Below are 23,240 nucleotides of genomic sequence, written 5' to 3'. Positions count from 1 at the left end.
CATCCAACCTTTGGCTCCTTTTGCAAATCTCTTGGCTGCTCATGGGTTAAGAATGGCATGGATCCCTTTTGAGAAAGGTTTGTTGGCCAATCGTTTTTTTTTGGTCTATATTGCAGCTCATGGAGGTATTTATTTGCTGGTTCATGAGGTGTTTTAAAAGCTCCATAATTCCGCAAAGCTATGGAATTAATACACAATTCTGCACATCAAACTTTGGCACATGGCAGCAGTTCATACATCACTCATACAACCATATCTAGTCCTCAAAAGGGCAGTTATAACACCATACTTTGGTCTCTGCAAGATGTAAACTAGCAGCTACACTACAATCGACAAGGCACCAAGCCACACTTAATACCCCGGCAAGTGTCACATTGCACTCAGCAGTTTATATGACATAAGTAGGGGTTTGCTGTAGGTGTTCATGGAAAATTTTAACTTGCGGGATAACACATTTAATGCCAACTCTACAGGACAGACATATATCTCTGATATCAATTTAGAAATTAAGATATTGCTGATGTACAATAATATAATCCACAAATATAAACTCCTTTTAGATTTGGACATACAGTAAATAAATAGGGAGTAGAGAACCTGATCTTTTAGAGGCAAAGATTTAACAAGCACACAGTCTTCAACATCGTTTCCCTTGAAGCGTCGTTCCAGCTCTGACTTGATAATTATGATTCCCAGTGATGAATACTCCAGAATTCTCTTGTGATGGCCTTGGCATCCCCACACAGAACTTAAAACAGTCCTGATATCATTAAAAATCCCTTCATTGAATGGCCACGAGGTGGCATGCGGTCCCACAGGGAAGCTACAATCGCGTTGGTGTACCTAAAGATGGTCTTCGTCCTCTTCAATCTGCCCTTCAGAATTCAGAAACTTGCTTAGGAATTCTCGTACCCAATGTAACTAAAGTTTATTGTCTGTGACAGACTTCACCCCAACAATTCATACGCTCTCGATTTCAAGAAAGGAAAACTCGGGCGATTGTGAGTTATGCTTCAGAACTTCGACTAGTTGTTAAAGTTGCCGCAAGGATGGGTAAATCGAACCATTGGACCCTCAAAGAACAGTCCCTCAAAATTTCATACTAAGCCTCGTTTATAATTCGTTCCGATTTGGAGATGGGTTCGGCCTGCACAACTAGACAAAATTCGCATTTAGCAGTGGGTTTCACTCCTTGTAAAATAATTTGGCCAACTTCGCCACATTCACAGAATTTTTGGCGTGGACAAATTTCGGTGGATGCACTAGCAATAATAAACTAGATTCAGCATTCCCACGTTGATAATTTTGGGCCCCACCATAAATTAATAAAGGAATTTAACTTTACTATTATACCACGACCCCCTTTTTAAAAATTTGCCTCCATTCCGCTCCTTCTGCCACTATGTCAAAGCGACTTGGCCCACGTTCTGCCAACAGACTTCCTAACGTTGTATGGCCTTGGCACTTGCTCGATCAAAGAGGAAACTTCCACGTCACCAATTCTCCAATTTGCTGCTATCAAAATTAACTTGGATTGTGGACCTTACATGATCACTGCCTCACTTTAAGCACAAGCAATCAATCGATCCGGTGTTGGTTCTAATTGCGCCTGCTTTTCTTTGGACGTTAACATGTAATGACAGTTCCACACTATGCCATTAGTCGGTGTTGATTTCCCACAAATTCCTAGCTCCACAGAGTGTGACTCCACTTGACCAAGCAGAAATCGCTCTCGAGCTTGGCTCCCTACGGCAACAGAATGATAGCCCTCGGCCCTCGACATCTGGTTACAAAATTTACTCCACGACCTTCCCTAAATGGGTCGGCCTTTCAATAACAAATTTGGATGGCTGCTGGACGACTTTTTCACATTTTCCGACTTGATCTACGTCCTCCTTTGAGTTCACTGTAAATCGATACACCCTAGCTGTTCGATTAACAACCATGACGAACTACAGATCGATCTAACTATGCTTTAGATAACAACTCCATGACTCAGATGCGTTACAACTATCCATCCTCAATGACTTTGTCCCATCACCACCCGTGATTACTTGATCATGCATGCATAGGTGTATTCCACGTACATATTATGGATCGTAAGGCTAGATTTGTGGTCAATAATGTTGGACCCCCCCAATGAACAATGGTGCAACCCGTAAACTAGCCCCAGAACAATGCAATGACACTGTGCTGGGAATCGACCTCTGCAGTCAAGGAGATAATGCAACCCTTTATTCTGGGAGGATTCAACCACTAACTTTGCTGTCCTGACATTTCAAAATACTCGACTTTCATGACTTCTTCATGATCAAGTTGGTCGCTGTCCTTTGAATACTTCCAGACTTAATAAAATTTGTAATATTATGACCCTTGGATCAATGCTCCGGAAATACCCTCGATAATAACTCTCGAACCATAATAGCTACAACGGAACACTGAAAAATCCGCAGGCTGAGCCAAGACCAAGGCTCTGATACCACTGTAATGTCCCACATGAGAAAAATTTGGAACAAGCTCGAATTTTTAACACAGAAAAACTCCAGATACAAATTCGATTCATAAACAGAAGATTGCCATGTAAAAATAAACAAATAGAGCACTGCAATCTCACAACACAATGAATAAGAAAACTCTCATCTTTATTATATTAGATAACTGGGGTTTTACATGCACATACAACCCATACAACTGAGATAATCTGGCCTCAAACAAATCTACAACAATGCCACAAATCGGCCTCCAAACAACTGAAAAACAATACACTGCAACCTGTGAACCTTGAATGGATTCACCAAGGGAAGAGATGGGTGCTCGCCCACTCTCACTGAATCACCCGAGGGTTTCCATCCTGGGGCTACTGCCGAAGTAGAGAATTGAGTTCTCAACCTCACATACAAGAAACAATGTCAAAACCAAGATGTCCTCCAATGGTCTCCTCCTCCTCTTTTATAAATTTGATGGAATCCTCTGGAACCTTCTATTTTATTATTATTTTAATCATGGATCACTTTTTCCTCTTTTATTTCAATTAAAATATTCTTTTAAAGCGGGAAATGGGTAAATTGGCCACCATGTCTCCTCAGGCCATTGAAACTCTCTAGAGTCTAACCATTCCATCCTGTAGATCTTCCCGTTCCAGTTCCAATGAGCTATTACACTGAGGTGTTCCACCAATTAATCTCCTCGGAATGCCACCTCGAGCATAATAAATTAAGTTATGCCCAATAATGATGTTGATTTCTGAAAGTTGTTGGAATGCAACGGAACGAAAGGCAAACTATGCAGATGGTGGAATATGCAAAGCGAATGCCATCAAATCGCATAAAAACTCCGCAAAACTCCATTGGAACCTCTGATGACATAACCCTGTTCCACTGACCTGGCCATCTCCTGCCCTGGAAATCCACCCTGGCTGCACTATGAAGAAGGATAAAAATGGGGACATGACATAAAGAAGCAATAAATACTTGGGTTATTTAGCCTCTATGATTTTCTAGGGAAGCATCCCCTGTGTGGATAACATTCAACCTTAAAACAATAGGGAAACAATTGCTAAGGTGATAATGGTGAATGATCGTATTGTTGCTCTTAATTGCACAAAGGTGCTAGATTTTGTGGTAATAGGGCTTTGACATCATCTCAAATCATGCACAAAATCAACTCAGATGCTAGGATAATATGGGGAAAAATTGTGTTCATCGCAATGTAAAATTTGGATAATAGAGCCCACAATGGGTAAGATCTTTAGTTTCAATTGGTGTCATTTTCCTTTGGTTTGTTGTGTATTTTAGATGGATCTATGCATATTAGATGTATCATATTGTATACGTTTGCCTAACAAAAGATGGATGCGTCAAAAAATTGAGTGAGAATGTACTCAAGTAATGATCTCCATGCAATAAACCAATAAATTGTAACCAGCCTGGCTGAAGGAGTTAAAATTGACATCATAAACATTTGGGCACCATCAATTTTTTAATTTAAATTGTAGTTATATCCTGATTCATACAAGTTGAGTTTAGAGATATGAGCCACTTTTGTTTGATTCGCTTTATAATTTCCTTCATAATAGTGCTTATAAGAGAATGAGCCTTGTATAACTGTAACATGTCCATAGCTATAGTGCTTGAAATGCCTACACTATACACGATGCTGATTCAATTTTTGGGCTTTCTATCCCTTAGTAGTTTTCTTTACCGTTGAAAAAATTCGAAAGAAGTTGTTCAACTTTCATCTTAAAATCACAAGCATTCCCCTTGGGAAGAAAATGGCAAAGTTTTCACTAGACAGAAGCCCTTGTAGCCCATGTAAAAACAAAATCAGAAATTATTATTATTATTATTATTATCAAGCATGTTCTTCATGCTATATTTTTGGTCAAAAGTAAAAGTCCAAGGGCATGTTCTTTGTGACCCTATAAAAAGAAGAAAAATTGAATTTTTGTAAGTGTCATTTGTTCCTCCATGTTGCCAAGTCGGCCCCCTCTAGGATGACAAGTCAACCTGCCCAAGAGTTGTGTCTTTTCGCATGTGGAAACAACTATATATTGGCACCAATCCCTCATCATTTTGGCAACCATTTGGATATCCTTCTAAAGAAGATATCTCGGGTCTGTGAAGAAGAATCTAAGACATATTCTAAGGCACCTTCCCCTTAAATGTGCGAGCTTCTGCGTGGACAATTCAGGCTACTTGTGGTTACTTCTTTGTGGACAATTTGGGCTACCTGTGGCTACTTCTCTGTGTACAATTCAGGCTACCTTTAGCTACATCTCCGTGACATATTAATGATGATGATGATTCGTTTCTCTAGGACATATCAGTGATGATGATGATGCGGTTTGTTGAAGAATCTAGGGCAAATGAAGGTGATGAGATTCTTCTTATGATGATAACTATTTGTGAGGTTCTTTTTCTTATTAGTGCAATCTTCTCTTATTATTAGAGTGTGTCTTCTTAGTTCATCAAATAGTTACCAAAAGCAAAGAGACGAGAACACACAATGTTGGCTTTCTGCCAGGGCCAAAACCTCTCACTCTTTGAGAGGAAAACCCACACAAAATTCTTCTTATAGAGATTCCAATTGACAAATACCAAGACCATGACCCTTGACCTATCAAGCCACTCCAAGACCAAGGCACCAATCCTCTTCTTTGTCGCTTCTGAGATCATCTTCATTACTGCTGCTATACAAAGGTCAACTTTATGCATCACAGAGGTCATTACACTTGTATCATTGCTGTACCTTCATCTGCACTTCTTTAATGAGATCATTACTGCACCTTGAGATCACTACTGTGCCTTTTCTGAGATCACTGTCATGATAATGAGATCTATATTGAGATATGTATATATGGGAGTTGCACTGAGATAGTGATCCTGTAGTTATGCCTTCCTCATGACTGTGTTTATATGATTATGTTGAGACAGAGAGTATTCCTGTAGGCTCACCGAGATCCTTATCCTTATCATTATACTGAGAGTGTATCTTCAGAACAAGTGTGCCGAGACTGTGTACACTACTGTGGGATCATCATGATCCTTCTTCATCACAATTAGACCAAGAGAATATAACCAAGAGATCACTGAGACAGTGACTGCGTTTTTGTCATGACTGCGTTAAGTATTTCGGGACTGTGACCATGAGGAGGCCGAGACACAGAGATACACACCACTGTAATTTCCTGCACCGAGACACTGTAATCATCACCGAAGTTACAGAGGAATCCGAAATTATGTCTCCTGTACTGCGAATCTCTGTCCTGTACCCATACGAAGTTTTGTGCCTCTGTCATCCTCTGTAGTTTCAGAGATATGCGAGAATCTTCCTTTCTGTGGTGACCCTACATGCCTATTTATAGTGGTTAGGTCTCTGCAAATAAGCCGACATGTTAGGGTGAACCGATGTGTCCCTATTTCTGAGCTGACTTGTCATTAATATTCATTTTGAGGCCGACTAAACTGTTTTCTCCATCGTTTTGCAGGCAATCTTCTTCGTGCTTGTTTTGGAGGATTGTGCTGGTCTTGGAGGGCTGTTCTAGACTTGTATACATTTCATATATGCTCCAGAGGAGCTCTTTACACATCATTGACCCTCTGACTTTCCTAAACCTATGGAATGAGCAAGAAACTCATTCTTATAATTTACAAAAATAATATTCATTTTTCTTGACAAGTACAAAGATCAAAGTTACATTTGTAAATACCGAACCTAGTACAAAGATCAAAGTTACATTTGTAAATACCGAACCTAGTACAAAGATCAAAGTTACATTTGTAAATACCGAACCTAGTTACACTTTCTTCAACATGGTTCTATGTGACCTATTTTTCTGTGATGTGGCAAACTTAAGTAAACAGATTGGTTGAACATCTTGTTGATGAATCATGGTAGAATTTGGAAGGCTGACTTGGCACTTGGATCACTGGTTCGTTGACTTGGATTTCTCTTGTTGATGAAGAATCTATAAGGAAAGGATTGACTGGTTTTCCCCTTGTGGGTTTTGCCCTGGCCTCTGGTCTAATCTTTGGTGTTTCTTGTCTCTTGTGCATTATGATTTCTATTTTCGTATTTGAATGGTAATTGCTTGATGAATAATAAAGGAAAAACTAAAGAAGAACACTAAACAACTTCACAAGTAATTATCATGTTAAGAAGTTCTCCCTTGCAATGGAATTTCAACATGGTATTAGAGCTAAGGTAGATCGAAGAAGTAAGGTATGTGGTATTGAGTGAAGTCTGTAGCTCCTATCCGAACTCTATTCTGAGGTACAAATCTGAATCTGTGGTCTAATCTCAAGATGGAAAACAATGGTCCGAAATTTGTAGAATATGTCCAAACGATCCAAAACTTTCATATCAAGATCTATCCTTTGGGTGAAGTATGAAGTAAATGCTAGTTTAGGAGGTCTATACCCTCATTACCATCTGAAATTTGTCTCAAGGCCAAATACATGAAGGTTATTTTTTCTATGGTTTGATTACTAGGTCGAGCCATAGAAAAGTCTAGGCCAAGACCTAGTAGAGAAGATCAAGATCAGAAGCAAAAACTACTTATTTCCTTTAAATCCTGTGACATTACCATGGACCTGTGCTTAATCAATGATTCATTATAATCTGAAGTTCTCAATACAAAGATGTCTATACGAACTAGTTTTATGGTGAATCTCTGGGACCAAGGCAAGGCACATTCTCTAAGCATCCTAGTGAAACGAAAAACTTAAAGGTCTATACTGAAGCTCGTATCTATGAAATTGTATATTCATCTCTAAAAAAGGTATTCGAACTTCTTGAGTTTTGAGCTATCTAATGAAGATCTAAAGCTTACATGACAAATTTGAACCTGTGACAAAATCGAACCTTTTGTGGTGGCATCTGAGCCTTTTATGGGGCTATAGTTTAACAAAATTCTGAGGCACCCAAAACTTACAAAGGAATTCAAATGATAAATTCCTCTGTTGAAAAATGCGAATTCTGAGGCACTAGATGTGTTTCTGAGGCACTGTATGAAGAGACCTGAGGGACATTGTTTTATAGCTATATATCTTCATAAAGGACAACCTCGTAATGTTTTGGTTTGAAAGCAAGAGATCAAAATTTTAGGCCGAGATTCTGTGGAAGAATCATGACAAAACATTTGAAGTGTATGAAGCTCATTTCTGTGACACAAGACTTCCTTCCTACATATAAAAGGACCTGTTACACCATTAAAACCGAATTTTGATAAGGGACTGAAGACTCTGGAAGCTTCCTTTATAGACTATGTATGTGAACCAAGACAAATGGCATTGCTAAGGAATCTTTGGAGAAAGTTGACACATGTCAACTGAAGAAAAGTCAAAGGATCAAATCTCTGCTAGGGAGGATAAGATAAGGTTAAATGAGGTATGTATAATTTTTGTTCACGTCAACTATAGTACTAAAGCTAATGATCTAATGCTCTTTTAAGAGATAGTAACATATTATGAACGAGTCTATTTAGATATATATTAGAAATTATGATATATGTGATATGTTAGCATTCAAAGTCTTCTCTACATATGAAGACTAGGTTATTGTGATAAAAAATAAAATGAACTCCATCTCATGTATAGAAGGCTTGTCACTAACATTCTCTAGGGGTTTGCAGCTAACACATTTGTATGTTTGTAGAATATAATAGTTTAAAGTATGACAGATCTTGAAGACTTTAGAAGCTGATATATGTAGAGTTTGAAACCCTAGCAAGGGTTTCAATTAGAAAACCCTAGAAACAAAACCCTAAATAATTGTTTCCAATGTAAGAAGAAAATCTAGCCCTTGAAGATGACAAGAATGACATCATACAAGAATTGGTCCAAGATTAAGAGGGAGCTAACCTTCCTTAAAAAGATAAGTACCCTACATCTCCTTTCTTTGACTACTATTGTTGCTATTTCCCTTCGCTTTTTGTTCTTTCATAGTTTTCTAATAAAGCTTGCAGGTCAAGAAAATATCTAAACTTGACTAGCAAATGAAAGAATTGGAAGAACGTGGCAAAGCATGAAGATTAAGAAGGAAGAAGTAGTTTGAAGTATGCATCAAAGAAGTCGATTAGATGGCAGCAAAAGTTCACTTACCTGAGCTGAAAAGAGGGAGCTCTAAGATCTTGGATGGATACTATATTACTTGAAGTTTGGCAGAAAACCCAAAGAAGCTTGTAATCAGAAGAGAAGATGACAGATCTATGGAAATACCCTTTAGCAAGAAGTTGAAGAGTTGTTGATATTAGTGTACCGACAACTGATGGGTTTGATTCAGAAATACATTGATTGAGTTGACAACTTGACAATATGAAGATACTACTGATGGTTGGGAACTTGTATGATTTCTTGGAAGAGCATGAAGCAGATCTCTGTTGCAATATGAAGGAAGAAGATGTAAATGCTTGTACAATCAACTATGAAGAATTTTGGCTCCATAAGGTGTTTGATCAATTACTTGATGACATGTTGGATTTGATTATGATATTGATCAAAGCTGCATGAAGATTGTTAGAGAACCACAAATGTTGAGGTGCTTTATTATTCGAGATTATGATGTAGATAGAAGTCAAGAAGTTACAAAAGATCTCCACGGAAGAACCAATCGCTCATGAAAAGATGAAGTTCCTTTTTATAAAAGGATGAGTATTTTTGAGACAAGCTTAGGCTTGTGGTTATCTCCTCCCTGGTTGAGATGGATGGAGTGAGGGTGGACATCATGTTCTCCATGTGTCATGTACTATGGCTAGGACTAACAACTGTAAGCTCTGGTAGGGAGAATGGTGGATTGAATAAGCATCAAGGAGGTACATTCTTGAGTCATGTATTGTGATTGACTAGGATTAACATCCTAAGTTGGATACATGGACTTGGTAAAGAATGGTTCGAAGGACGTACTTTCCTCGGGATTAGGAAATGGTCTTGCGAGGTCATACCTTTGGAACACCTAGGTGGGGTATGTGCCTTGAGAGGTGGCGTGGTGTCCAAATTTACACCTCACAGTATTATTAGAGCGTATTAGTCAAGGCCTTGCTATTTTGACAATGTTGGCTACGGTGATGTAAATCGTCATTGATGCTTATCAATCTGGATCCTTTCTTATAGAAGTTCTCAACTTGAGAATATTCTGATAAGTCATTATGAATACCTCCCTAGTTAAGAGGGAGTGTTGAAATTGTAACTAGGTTCGGTCTTCATAATTGTTGTACTTGGATTAATATGTATTTCATGTAAAAACAAAAACAAAAATTATTGTTATTATTATCAATCATGTTCTTCATGCTATATTTTTAGTCAAAAGAAAAAGTCAAAGGGCATGTTCTTCGTGACTCTATAAAAGAAGAAAATTTGAATTTTTGTAAGCGTCATTTGTTCCTCCATGTTGCCATGTTGGCCCTCCAGGATGAAAAGTCGGCCTGCCCAAGAGTCGTGTCTCTTCGCATGTGGAAACAACTATATATTGGCACCAATCCCTCATCATTTTGGAAACCATTTGGATCTTCGTCTGAAGAAGATATCTCGGGTCTGTGAAGAAGAATGTAAGACATATTGTAAGGTACCTTCCTCTGAAATGATGTGAACTTCTGTGGACAATTTGGGCTATCTGTGGTTACTTCTCTGTGGACAATTCGGGCTTCCTGTGGCTACATCTCTGTGACATATCAGTGACGATGATGATTCGTTTCGACATATCAGTGATGATGATGATACGGTTATCTGTGACCTATTTTTCTGTGATGTGGCAAACTTAAGTAAACAGATTGGTTGAACATCTTGTTGATGAATCATGGCAGAATTTGGAAGGCTGACTTGGCACTTGGATCACTGGTTGGTTGACTTGGATTTCTCTTGTTGATGAAGACTCTATAAGGAAAGGATTGACGGGTTTTCCCATTGTGGGTTTTGCCCTGGCCTCTGGCCTAATCTCTGGTGTTTCTTGTCTCGTGTGCATTATGATTTCTTATTTTGTATTTGAATGGTAATTGCTTGATGAAATATAAAGGAAAAACTAAAGAAGAACAATAAACAACTTCACAAGTAATTATCATGTTAAGAAATTCTCACTTGCATTGGAATTTCAACAGCAGGCAATATTGATAATATCATCTATGTTGTGTATAAAACACATTAGTTTGCTAGCTAAATCTTTGGTTCAGGAGATACTTAGGCAGAAAAAACTGAAATTCACTCCTTTTGGCTCTTATGAAGACAGCTCTATCCTAATTGCTAGAGGGGTTTGGCAACTTGATCTGGTCTGCGGACAAGTATATTGAACTATATGGGCTGATCCTTAACATGTGTTTTTGCTAATATTTGTACTTGGTTTTGAAATTTTTTGATTTCTAAGGGATCACATTGAATAAAGATCAATATTCCAACTTGTTTTTGAGAAGTATGCCTATTTCTATGATATGGTAATTAGATAAGTCTTATGAAAAGTTCCAACTATTTGTCAAAAGACTGTGGCCTCATTACATAAAGACTTACAGATGTGCCAGTTAATATGAATCCATGATTTTAATGTGTCTTGCTTTGTTGTAATGTAAAATATGAACATATGAAAAGTACAATCTGACTGATGCTGCATTATATATACAGGTGTATGAGAATACAGAGGTTAAAAAACGCATTGCCATGGGAAATCCATACCGACAATGGCTGGATGAAAATTGTAGATCCCTAAATCCTGCTAGCTTCTTTGCATCCACATTGTTGGATGGTGAAATAGTTTTAAGGCGTCAGCAGTAAGTATTGTAATGGGCACCCTGTAAGTTTTGATGTAGATATTGTAGCATTAATGAACATGCTTTTCTTGTTTTGATGAAACCTTTCTGGTATTTAACAATTGTAAGAAAACTTACAAATCAAACTATATCAAACTAAGTATTGTGAAGATTAGGGTGTCTTTGAAATCTCATATTTGATTTTCTGTTTGGAGATATAGTAGAACATTATATATTTAATAATTTATCATTTTAGTTGCAAGTATTATCAAATTTCTATATATCTCCCTCACAAAACGATTGAGTCAAAGCCAATTTCTTCTATTCTTCATAGAGAAACTAGTTTTTATATACCTTGTGTCTCTGAAGTTGAGGCATTTAAAGTCTGAACTATGAAGATTCTATTTGATTTAGCACTCTCTTGAATAGGCCCGAGGAAAAAACAAACAATATTAATCATTTGCAGGAAAGTGTTTGGGAATCATTTTCAGATATGATTGCCAAAAGCTATGGCATGGACTTCTGCAATATATATAGCAGTCACTAGACATTGCCGAGGACAAGACTTATTTGGCCCACATGTTTAACATTACATGTGACTTGGAAAAGATTGTTGGAGAATGTAACCAGTTTCAGTCTTTATAATTTGTACCATTTTGCATTTTACGTAAAAAACAAAAGAAAAGAAGAAAAAATAATATTATTTTTCTAGACAAGTATGTCCTTCATGCTTCTAGGTTTTTTGAGTCAATGAGTCAAAGTTCTATTTGGACCTATTGTAAAGAAAAAGGAAAAATAAAATTTTTAATATGTAATTTTGGGTCAAAACCCCTCTAGGAGACAAGTCAGCCTACATGTCAAGTTGGCCCTGCCCCATTGGACATGTATTCACACCTCCTCTAAACAATATAAATAGAGGGAAGATGGAGCTCATTTGGACATGCACACTTGATGGATTGTGGTCTGAAATATCGCTGAGAGGCAGAGAAGAAGTGGAGAGCCGAAGTTTGAAAGAGAGGATTTCTTCTTGAGCTAGAATTTGTGGAAGTTCTACCTTGGTACATTTCTTGTTGCTGGTCCGTTGCTGATGGATCTGCTCGAAAGAAGGAAGGCTTGACTTGGCATCTAGAGGTGGAAGTTTTTTGTGGTTATGGGTCTTGGATATCTCATTTGATTTGATTCTATAATAAGAGAATTTTCTAGGTTTTCCCTTTGGAGGGATTTTTCCCTGGGTTGGAGCCTATATCTTGTGTTTTCTATTTTCTTGTGATCTTCATGTTTACATTTTGATAATTGTTTGATGAAAAGAACATAATTAAATAAATAAGAAGCCAACAAATTTCACAAGCTGTTATAAAAAAAAAGGAAAATCTAATCTATTCGTAAAGCCTCCCAATTTTCCAACATGGTATGAGAGCTTAGGTTTGCAAAAGGAGGCCTGAAGATCACTCCTTTGTGGTGAATTTTAGTGATAATTCAAACATAACACAATGGCTTGCATTCTCTCAAACTTCGTGGCTCACAATTTTCATCTATCTAAGGTTAATATTTCAGTGACCTAGTAAGAACAATGACTTAAGCAACTCGTATCTCTATATAAACAAATGTATGCGCCCTTATGATCATTTGTTTAGGAAAGGTTCAAAGATACAAGCCCGCACCAAAACCTCAGAGGTTCAGATTTTGGCTTCATATTATCACTTGACTATGGTTATAGCTCGAAGCTCGTATTAACAAAAGCTCGTTGTAGATCACCCTATGTGGAACACATCATACAATTGTTTATTGCATTATTTTTAGAGGCTCACTCTTCTTCGCATTTCCTATGGCAATGATCCTTTGATATGACAAATACCTCAAAGGATCACATTACATATAACTTTGAAATCTCATTTGATGGCAATAAGACCTTGAAAATCGTGGGTTTACTGTCCTGTAGCTTGCATTACTCTGTAAATTACTTAGTTTACAATGATCACTATGGTTCGACATGTTGAGAAATCTAGGGGCAACTAGATTAGGTGATTTCTCTTACTTTGATAACTGCGTGTGATGTATTTTTACTTAACTTGATTAGCTTCTTCTTTCACTTGATTATTATTATGTTCTTATCATCAAACAAATACTAAATTATGAAGATCAAATAGACAAGAGGACACAAAATGTAGGCTACTAGCCAGGGCCAAAACTTCTCCTTTTGAGAGGAAAACCCACAAGAATCCTTCTCTTCTTATAGAATGTTTAGATGACGAATTCCAAGACCTAAGACCCTTGTCAAAGACCCTTCAAAGGCCAAGTCATACTTCTCCTTCTTGATGAACTCTTCCAGCTACTTTGACCTAGCAACTTCCAACAATTTCGACTTAGCAACTTCCCAGCAACTTCGACCTCCCCAACAACTTATTCTGCAACTTCGACTTTCCCAACAGTTTCTTCTGCAACTTCAACTTCTAGTAGTTTCTTCTGCAACTTAGACTTCCAATAGTTTTTTCTGCAACTTCAGTCTAGAAACTACTTTAGAAACCCTAACTTGAGAGAGAGAGGTCCAAAACTTTGATCTTGCTTCTCTTCTTCCTTTCCTTTAACTTCGTCCTTTTTCCTTGTCTTCCAGCTTCTTTCTTGAGTAGATTGAACTTCTTTATTGCTTAAATGGATGTCTCTCCAAATGAAGTCGAGGTTCCCTTATATATAGGCTTCTTAGGAGGTTGAATTGCTATCCATGAGGTCGACTTGATCCTTCTTGTAGGCCGACTTGTTTGATAAGGTCTTGGAGGGTCTTTATGACACTTTTGACTTTACAAAAAAATTCTTTACAAGATACAACATGCCCAAAGGGGTCTTACATGTATGACAATGACTCTTTTGACTTCATAATTCTATGACAAACCTAGAAGCACTCAATGGGTGCTTGACCTACAAATAAATTTATCTTGAGCATGAAACCCATGCATCAAGAATTATAATAGTAAATTTTTTTTCTCTTTGATATCAGATATATAAAATCATGATTACAATAGACATTACACATTCCAGCACGACATGACTACGATGTGAAGTTTATTATGGAAATCAACAAAGTAACTCAGATTCATCTTCTCTGTAACTGAGGAAGTTCACTATGTAACAATACTTTGTTTTATGGCTCATTCACATCGTTGCAACTCTAAAGCTATCATCCTAGCTATTGTCATGGCTCAAATACATTTGACAGTAATAGAGGCTCAGTCTTTATAACTGTGACTGTAATATATGGTGTATGACTGCGATAATGAACACATCTTACAGTGGATGATGGATGGATGTAAGGTTTGCTGCATGAAAGGCTTGTTTTCTATATGGAAATAGTGCATCACCTTTATAACTCTCATATCTATTGTCACGAATTTCACAATCCTGAAGCTCGCATCAATATTTTTATAACCATGATACTTATGCTTACAGTAGATTGAGGACCACTTGATTGCAATGATGGCGCAATGGCTTGGTCTCCAACAGTGGTTCGATAATAAACCTCGTGGCACATCATATACTCGGTGGCTAGCAAAGATTCTATTGATCGTGGAGGAATACTTGGTCAAGCACAATAATGCGACTAAGAAACCCTGTTTTGACAATTAGCTGAAACTTGTTACACTTGCTATCGAAGGAATGAAACTTATGACAAAGGCATGAACCTAATAAGTTGTGTCTTGATTATGCTTAGGCTAAAGTTCAAGTGTCTTATGCATAGCAAAGTCTAAGAATGGAAGTTGCAAATCTGACAGAAGATACCATTTGTGGCAATGATCTCCTATGGAAAATGTGAAGTATAACAAGCAATGGCTCTCTAAGTTCAACAATGATAGTAATATATAATTAGAACTAAAATATTGTAATCCTTCGAAAACATGAAGAAGGCACACTGTGGCGTAAAGTCGTGACAAGAAGTGAAAGACAAAAATGCTTGTTGAATGACTCATTGAAGCAGCTCCTCATAATCTTGGAAGCCAGGTAAAGATAATATGAGGTACGTATCATACATACTGATGTTATGATAATGATGATCTTTGCATGAGGTATGCCTAGCTAATTCTCCACTGAAAAATACCTCTTATTGCCAACCTTTATCTCTGCCTGCTCCACTTCGCTAAACCCCTGTACAACACTTGGTCAAATGGCTTCTGTGCCCTTTCTAAAAGATAGAAAGATCGACCCAAGTAATAGCCTCCAATCTAGTGCAACGAATCACTGTCCAAACTCTGGCCTAGAAATAAGAAAATTCCCTGCAAAAGCTCGAAGCCTTTGACCCATGCTTGCTCCCACAATGTGCTCCACGAAAATACCTCTTTGCCCAAGAAATGCACACTACTGGGTAAACTCTTGCAACGATGTCCAATGGAAGCTCTGAATTGAACTCCCCAAATTGCCTCACTAGGGAGACACTTGATGTTCTTCGAAATGAGGGTGGAATTCCCGCTCGGAAATTTTTTGTGCTGAACAACACAGTTTGTCTTGGCTAAGTAGCTCAAGGGAACTAGTGTTGAATTGTAAAATGACCAAAGATATCCAAATGAGAGCCTCCATGCTCTATTTATAATTGTTGGCCCTCTCCTGCTTGGTGGCCTCCACTCTCCACTAGTTCGCACCCTTTCTCTTTCGCTCTCCTCCACGAAGTGTGAATTGGTCCATTGTGTCGAATTTCCTTCCTTATGGCCCCCACATTCCATTAGAATTTTAATTTCCGATGTTGCACTAATCGTTGTCGGGATATTATTGACACGGGGAATAAATCGGAAAAAAATCGTAAAAATCGGGAAAAAATCGTAACATACAAAAATATTCATTTTTTTGCAATTTTTTTAATATCGAAAGCATCTACAACATAAAATAAATACATTGACACATAAATATGATAAAAGAACTAATATATAAGATGTTTAATATCATTTTTAGTGCTACATCACACATAACAGTGAATCATGTCCTGAATAGTAAGTCCTGACTCATGACTCCCAACTCAGCCTCAAAATATCAACAAAAGATATAATAATGTATTTCATATCATGAGTCATAATGTCATATACAATGAAATGAACCAAATAACTAAAGTCTAATACTACTGATTTCCTTTGCCCCTCTAGATGTAGATGTCGGTGGAGTTGGCAGTAGACTCTGCTGTGCTCTAGAAGTTGAAGAACTAGGAGCTACAGGAGGTAGACCACGTCCTCTACTTGTGACAGGGGTAGCTTGGGTCACCTCCTCCTCCTCATTAAAAAAAAATTATTATTATTATTATTATTATTTTTCCACAATTTTTTCATAAAAATCGGCAAAAAAAACCTTGATTTTATCTTCTTTTTGAAAAATCGCGATAAAACGATTTTATCGCGATTTTTTGGCGATTAGTGCAACACTAGTAATTTCCCATTTCTCCGAAGTCCCATATGCGAAAAATGTCTCCAATGCCCAGATTACAAAATTGTGCTATGCTTAGCACCTCCCCAATAAACTATGAAAAATAAAAAATGGGGATATTACATCAGTAGCCATTTGGATTTATTGGTTGCTTGTTTGCCATCTCTATTTGAAGTGGGGAAACATTGTTGATTGGGTAGATATGGTGGATTTTTGCTTGAACCATTGGAGCTCCTTTTCATTATGTCATCCAATCCCTGTGAATCTAACACAATCTTTCAATATTGTGTATAAATCATTTTTGTGATCAAACATAGAGGACTTGTGGAAAATCTTTGTTTGAATCAGAGTCAATCAGCTATGTACTCGAGTCAAGCATTTGGAGTAATTCTTGTTTGAATCATCCATCTCTTTGGCACATGGCAGCTAAGAATCCATAGTATGACTTCTAAAGGGCTTATCATAAGACGCTTTGAAGGGAGGTTCTTGCCTCATGCTCTACCAAGATCATATGTTTACAAATTTATCTCATTTATTTTCAAGTACTCTTATTGAGTATCTGCTACTTTAAAGAGCTATTCATTTAATCAAAGGGCAGTGTTGTCCTCATACCCTTTGGTTATCATTGTGCATATATTGAAAATTGCTATTTAAGAGCTTGATTTAGCATTTGTAAATTAATTGTAAATACTTTTTTGTATATACCTTGTGTATAGATCTAACTTTTGTATATATTTTGAATTTTCCTCCACATAGTAGATATATTTTTTTTTTTTTGGTGTTTTCTTGCAGATCTGAAGAGGGAGGGCAAGGGTTTCGATCTACATCTCTTGATTTAATTAATTGCAGGTAGATTCACCCGAAATTTGAAAGAGAAATCGAGATCCTTTGAGTGAAAACCCTCCTCTTCATAAATGGTTAGGGTTCTAAAGGGAAAAATCAAAATTTTGAGTAGTCTTGTGTTGCAAACCTCCTCTTCAAAGCTGAGAGGGTTTGAAGCTAACTTTGTGGATTAAAATCGATTTTTCTTAAAGGAAATTTATTTATAAAATTCTCAAAATTTTATTTGAAGATTTCGTTGGGGTTTGACATTTTGTTCTTGCAGGGCGAATATTTTTTTTTTTGGAAAAGCCGTGAGCTTGAAAGCTCCTTCTTTCATCAATTTAAAGAGGATTTTCAAAAAGGAATTTTGGCATAATTTTTTTTTTGATAATTACTGCAAAGTTGGAAGGGTTTTTAATCTCGATTTTTGTGGGTGACCTAACATGGTTTTGCAGTGAACAAGCAGCAATTTTTTGAGGCCACGGCTTTCTTGTGGTTTTAAATTTTTGGTTTTGATTTCATAAGTTAACCTTTGTTTTTTGCAGTGATCACTGAAAGTTTTGAAGAGGGTTTCTTTCATTTTTGAAGCAAAAAATTTACTTGTTGAAGGTCTGTCTATTCGCAGATTTTTTGGCTTAAACGAAGTCTTTTGTAGACCTTTACTCCTTGAAGTCCGAGAGCAGAATTGTAGCCTCTTTCTCTGGTGCAAAAACCACATTGAAGGAAGGTTTCATCAAACAAATATTTGAAGAGATCAACCCTGGAACCATAAAGAATTCACCTATAATTTTTGTTGAAATTTAAATCTAATTTTTGGGACTAAGTTTGGGCTAGGCCGAGAGCTCTAGCAGCCTCTAGATCACCAAAGCCGTGAACCTTATTGACTGTCATTTCATCTCTGTTTGGAGGCAGTGAGCTAGAGAAGGTTTAATCTATTATTTTTGAAGTGTTTCTAATTGCAATTGTAGGTGTATCAGCCTTGTAGCTTGAGGAAAAAGTTGTTATTGAATTTTCTTATCATTGTAGATCTTCTTGAGTTGGAAAAGAGTCCTTCCTTCTTGTCTTGAAGGGCCTCTTTCATTTGTAATCATAATAACAAAGGCAATCTTGTTCTTGAGGGAGCTTGGGATCTCAATCCCATGGTGTCCCGTCTCCTTATTTAAAAGGGATACCTTTGTTTCTTGGTTTTTGGTTTTAGATCTAGCCCATATCTTGCATTTTGCATTGCTAAACATTGCATTCTACTTGCATCTCATAGTTTGCATTTCTAATTTGTCTACTTGATTTAGTTGCATTTGAATATCTCGTCTTTGTTCACTTGCATTCTAAGATTTAAACTAGTCTCTTCTCTTCCTTAGCAATCTCATTTGCCATCTCTTAATTGAGCTTGCATTGTATAATGTTTACTTGTTTCCACTGTGTAAATAAGTAAAGGATATCTTGAATATTTTTTTTTTGTTTAAGGCATTTTTGAGTTATTTCTTTAACATTTAATTTTAATTGTCATTTCTTGTTTCATTGAGAAATCATTATATGCTTCATTTATCATTTGTGTAAGCTAATCTTGTTCTAAGTGTTTATCATTAACTTGTGGATTAGTATCTCTTGTTGGAAATAATACTGAGAGGGGGGGTGAATCAGTATTATCAAATTCTTTTCAATATATCTTCCAGATTTATACTTTAATTTATTCTTCAGATATTGATCATTAATTTGTATGTCAGTACCATATAATAATGAGCAAGAACAAGAAAAACAGATAGTCACACCAAAGAACACCAGATATAAGGTGGAAACGCAATGTGGGTGAAAACCACCTGCTGAAATATGTCTCTATCTTCTTTCAATTAGAAACTTCTTTTACAATGATTTTTGTACTGGTGCAGTCCTTTACCAGTACGCAGGCTGCAACCTGCTGAGAGCTACAACCCTCTCTCATTTTCCAGTCTCTCCTGGAAGGGAGCTACAACCCCCTTAGCTCTTGTACTAGCTGATCTACTAGTATGTAGGTGCTGACCTACTTTTCTTCCAAAAGGACCACTTTTCATAAATTTTCAAACTGGATCCATAAACATCAAATAATCATCAAGTACATGTGAATCAACCAATCTCCTTTTATAATCACCCAATGAATCAACCAATAACTTCTCAGAATGCAGTAACCAGAAAAGCAATACCAGTAATCTAAACCCAGAACTCTGCAGCAATAGATAAAAGGCAACCAACAAATATTTTAAGAAAAGTCCGCAACTATACCAATAGAAACCTGTGAATATCCGCAGTTTTTCTGTGTCTGGACTGCGCAACTCCGCACCTGCACTGTCTACCTGACAGTGTACCTCCGCACCTGCGCCTTCTGCTGCTCTGCATACCTCCGCACCTGCGCCTTCTGCTGCACTGCGGACCCCCGCAACTGCGCCTTCTGCTGGGCTGCGGACCCCCGCACCTGCGCCTTCTGCTGGGCTGTGGACCCCCGCACCTGCGTCTTCTGCTGCCTGCGTACCCCCGCTCCTGCGCCTTCTGCTGGGCTGCGGACCCTCGCACCTGCGCCTTCTGCTGCGCTGCGTACCCCCGCACCTGCACTATGGATTGCCTGCGGACCTTCGAATAGAGCCAAATTAATAGTCCTCCAATGTGCCACAGACAGTTAGATCCACAGATTTGATCATGCGCCAGAGAGATCACGACCTATCAATAGATCCGCCTTACAATTTATAGATTTTACCTTGATTTAGATCTAGCTTTTCAAACCGATCACCCAACATTTCAGATCTTAAGATATTCAAATTTCACAAGTGACTAGCCAAATGATCTCCTTTCCTTTTTATAGGCAAGCCCTTACTCAAACCATGGAACAAAACCATCGAAAACCAATACAAGGGATCCAAAAACTGGGGTTCAATAATTTAGATCCTATACCACGGACCAAAACCATAAGATCATGTACGTCGGACTAAATACCATGGACCAAACATAAAAATTCCGACGTGTGCGCGCTTCTCTGCATTGAAGTGAGTGAACTGGGGGTCCGCACCTACTGTTCGGATAACTTGTGGACATGATCGCACTTTGTGAATGGCGTGCCTGCGGGCCCGTACCTTTTGAACGGTGTACCTGTGAACCCCTTATTTTCCATCATTTTGAGGGCCTGAACAAAGATTTGCCACTTGAGTGAGTTTCCATCAAGTACAACACCTGTGACATAGCGCCAAACCTGAATCATAATGCCAACAATCTCCCCCTTTGGACTTGATGGCAACCCCAAGATCCTCAAAGTCATTTTCCTCCTTTGTCATCAAGGGCAAAGGGTTGTGCTCCCCCTGAGTACATGCTGAAATGTCTGTCCTGCTGTGCTGACCATGCTCCCCCTGACTGTAGGCAAGATCTGCAAAAAGATGTTCTTCAAGAAGAACCATGACTTATACATCATAAAAAACCTTCCTATCACCAAAAGACTCAATATATACATCCATCACCCAACCAAGTGGGGATCATCCACCCAACCAAGTGGGGATACAACAGAAATTTACATATGTCAACCAAGTACATTACATATTCATCCTAGGCATAGTGGGGAAACCAAAATAGGCCGTTACATGACCTTGACACCAGAGATAGAGACAAAACATTAGCAGCAATATTTAGATCAGCATCCTTCTGAACTTTCTCCTGCAAGACCTTCTATAATAATGCCAACAATGTATTATTAGAAGAATATATGCTCCCCCTGAACCTGTGCGAGATGGTCTTTGACCAATCCATAAACCAGCGAATGTACGCGTATACCCCATATGAAACTCGCGTACAACCAACAATCTCTGAAACAGATAAGATTCACCAACAAGATGATGCATCAACTACCCCCAGCGTTTGCCTGAGGTATTCAAAGGTCTCCCTAGGCAGTGGTTTGGTGAGTATATCAGCTACTTGTTCCTTAGAAGGAACATACTCCAACTTGACTTTTTGTTCAAGCACTTGTTCCTGAAGAAAATGATATTTGATAGGTATATGCTTGGTTTTTGAATGCATGACTGGGTTCTTTGAAATGCTGATAGCACTTGTATTATCACATAGGATGGAGATAGGTGGAGTACAAGTGATTTGAAAGTCCTGCAAGGTTTGCATCATCCAAAGAAGTTGTGTGCAACAAGATGCAACAGCCATATACTCTGCTTCAGCTGTAGATAAAGCAATTGAACTCTGTTTCTTGCTGAACCAAGATACTAATCTGGAACCCATGAAGAATGCACCCCCACTAGTGCTTTTCCTGTCATCCACGCTTCTGGCCCAATCTGCATCTGTATAAGCATGAAGTGTGAGATCTGTATCTCTAGGATACCATAAGCCATAGTTTTGAGTTCCTTGAAGGTACTTGAAGATTCTCTTAACTGTCTAAAGATGAGTTTCCTTTGGATTTGCTTGAAATATTCCAACTATTCCCACTGCGTGCATGTTATCTGGTCGGGTACCTGTCAAATAAAGCAGACTTCCAATCATGGATCTATAGGTTGGTTGATGCACTGCTGCAGATTCATCATTTGCACTGAGGCTGCATCCTGTAACCATAGGTTACATACTAGTTTTGAATCTTCGATGCCATACTTCTTCAAAATCTGCTTGAGGTACTTGGTTTGAGACAAAAAGATATCGCCTTCATTTTGTTGGATTTGCAATCCAAGAAAATATGTCAGTTCTCCTAGCAAAGACATTTCGAATTCTTTCTGCATCACCAAGGCAAAGCTTTGACTCATAGCTTCTTCATTGCTGCCAAAGATAATATCATCTACATACACAACAAGTATTAGCAATTTGTCATTTTCAATTTTTATATAAAGATTGCTATCTGTTGATCCTTTTGAAAAACCTTGTTGATGAAGATATTTGTCCAAACGGTAGTACCAAGCCCTTGGAGCCTGTTTAAGACCATAGAGAGCCTTTTTTAGTCTGCATACAAGATTTGGATCATTCCCAAGAATGAAACCATCTGGTTGCTCAATGTACACTTCTTCTTCTAAGTCTCCATTCAGAAACGCTGATTTCACGTCCATTTGAAATACTTTGAACTTCTGAAAGCTTGAGAGAGCAAGGAACATTCGGATGGCCTCAAGTCTAGCAATGGGAGCAAAAGTTTCTTCAAAGTCTATTCCTTCTTGTTGAGCATACCCTTTACAAACAAGTCTGGCCTTGTTTCTAATCACTTCCCCATTTTCATTCAACTTGTTTTTAAAGATCCATTTTGTCCCTATAATATTCTTATCTTTGGTCTAGGAACCAGCTCCCAAGTGTTATTCTTTTCGATCTGCTCATGTTCTTCATCCATTGCCTTGACCCAGCATTCATCTTTGCATGCCTCTTTTACATTTTGTGGTTCAGTGGAGGAGAGCAATGCCAAATAGCTTGAGGCTTCTGCAATTGTTCTTCTTGTTTGTATACCTGCCTCTTTCTGCCCCAAAATTTGAGATTCTGGATCATTCTTACGAACGTACCTGGATGGAGTCTTCTCTTCTATCCTTATCTGTTCCTCTGGTGCCTCTTGAAGTTATTTTTCATCATCAGTCTGATTTGAAGGATGGTCTTCATCCTCTTCGATATTTTCATAATTTACTTGCCTAGGAATGTTTCCTTCTTCATCAACCACTACATCAATGCTGTCAACAATTCTTCCAAGTCTTTTATTGTAACACTTGTATGCTTTGCTGTGGGGAGAATAACCAAGGAGAATGCCTTCATCTGCTCTAGGTTCAAATTTGCCAAGATGTTCATCATTATTCTTAATATAGCATTTGCTTCCAAAAAT

At 37.9% G+C, this 23,240-nt stretch overlaps 1 protein-coding gene across 1 annotated transcript in view; it reads left to right on the top strand.

Moving 5' to 3' along the window:
- The window catches only part of LOC149228365 (ferredoxin-dependent glutamate synthase, chloroplastic-like), a 282,238-nt gene that overhangs the window by 176,122 nt on the left and 82,876 nt on the right, over window positions 1-23,240 (top strand). Inside the window, exon 9 of the mRNA XM_089380754.1 lies at window positions 11,103-11,248. Coding sequence (XP_089236880.1) covers window positions 11,103-11,248 — 146 coding nt within the window. The remainder of the gene's footprint in view (window positions 1-11,102; window positions 11,249-23,240) is intronic.

Source organism: Pinus tabuliformis, chromosome J (assembly GCF_031772625.1).
Source record: "Pinus tabuliformis cultivar Carrire ecotype Pingquan chromosome J, CPIR1, whole genome shotgun sequence".
Classification (NCBI taxonomy): Eukaryota; Viridiplantae; Streptophyta; class Pinopsida; order Pinales; family Pinaceae; genus Pinus; species Pinus tabuliformis.
The sequence above is the reverse complement of the archived record's forward strand: the minus strand, read 5'-3'. Positions and strand labels throughout refer to the sequence as shown.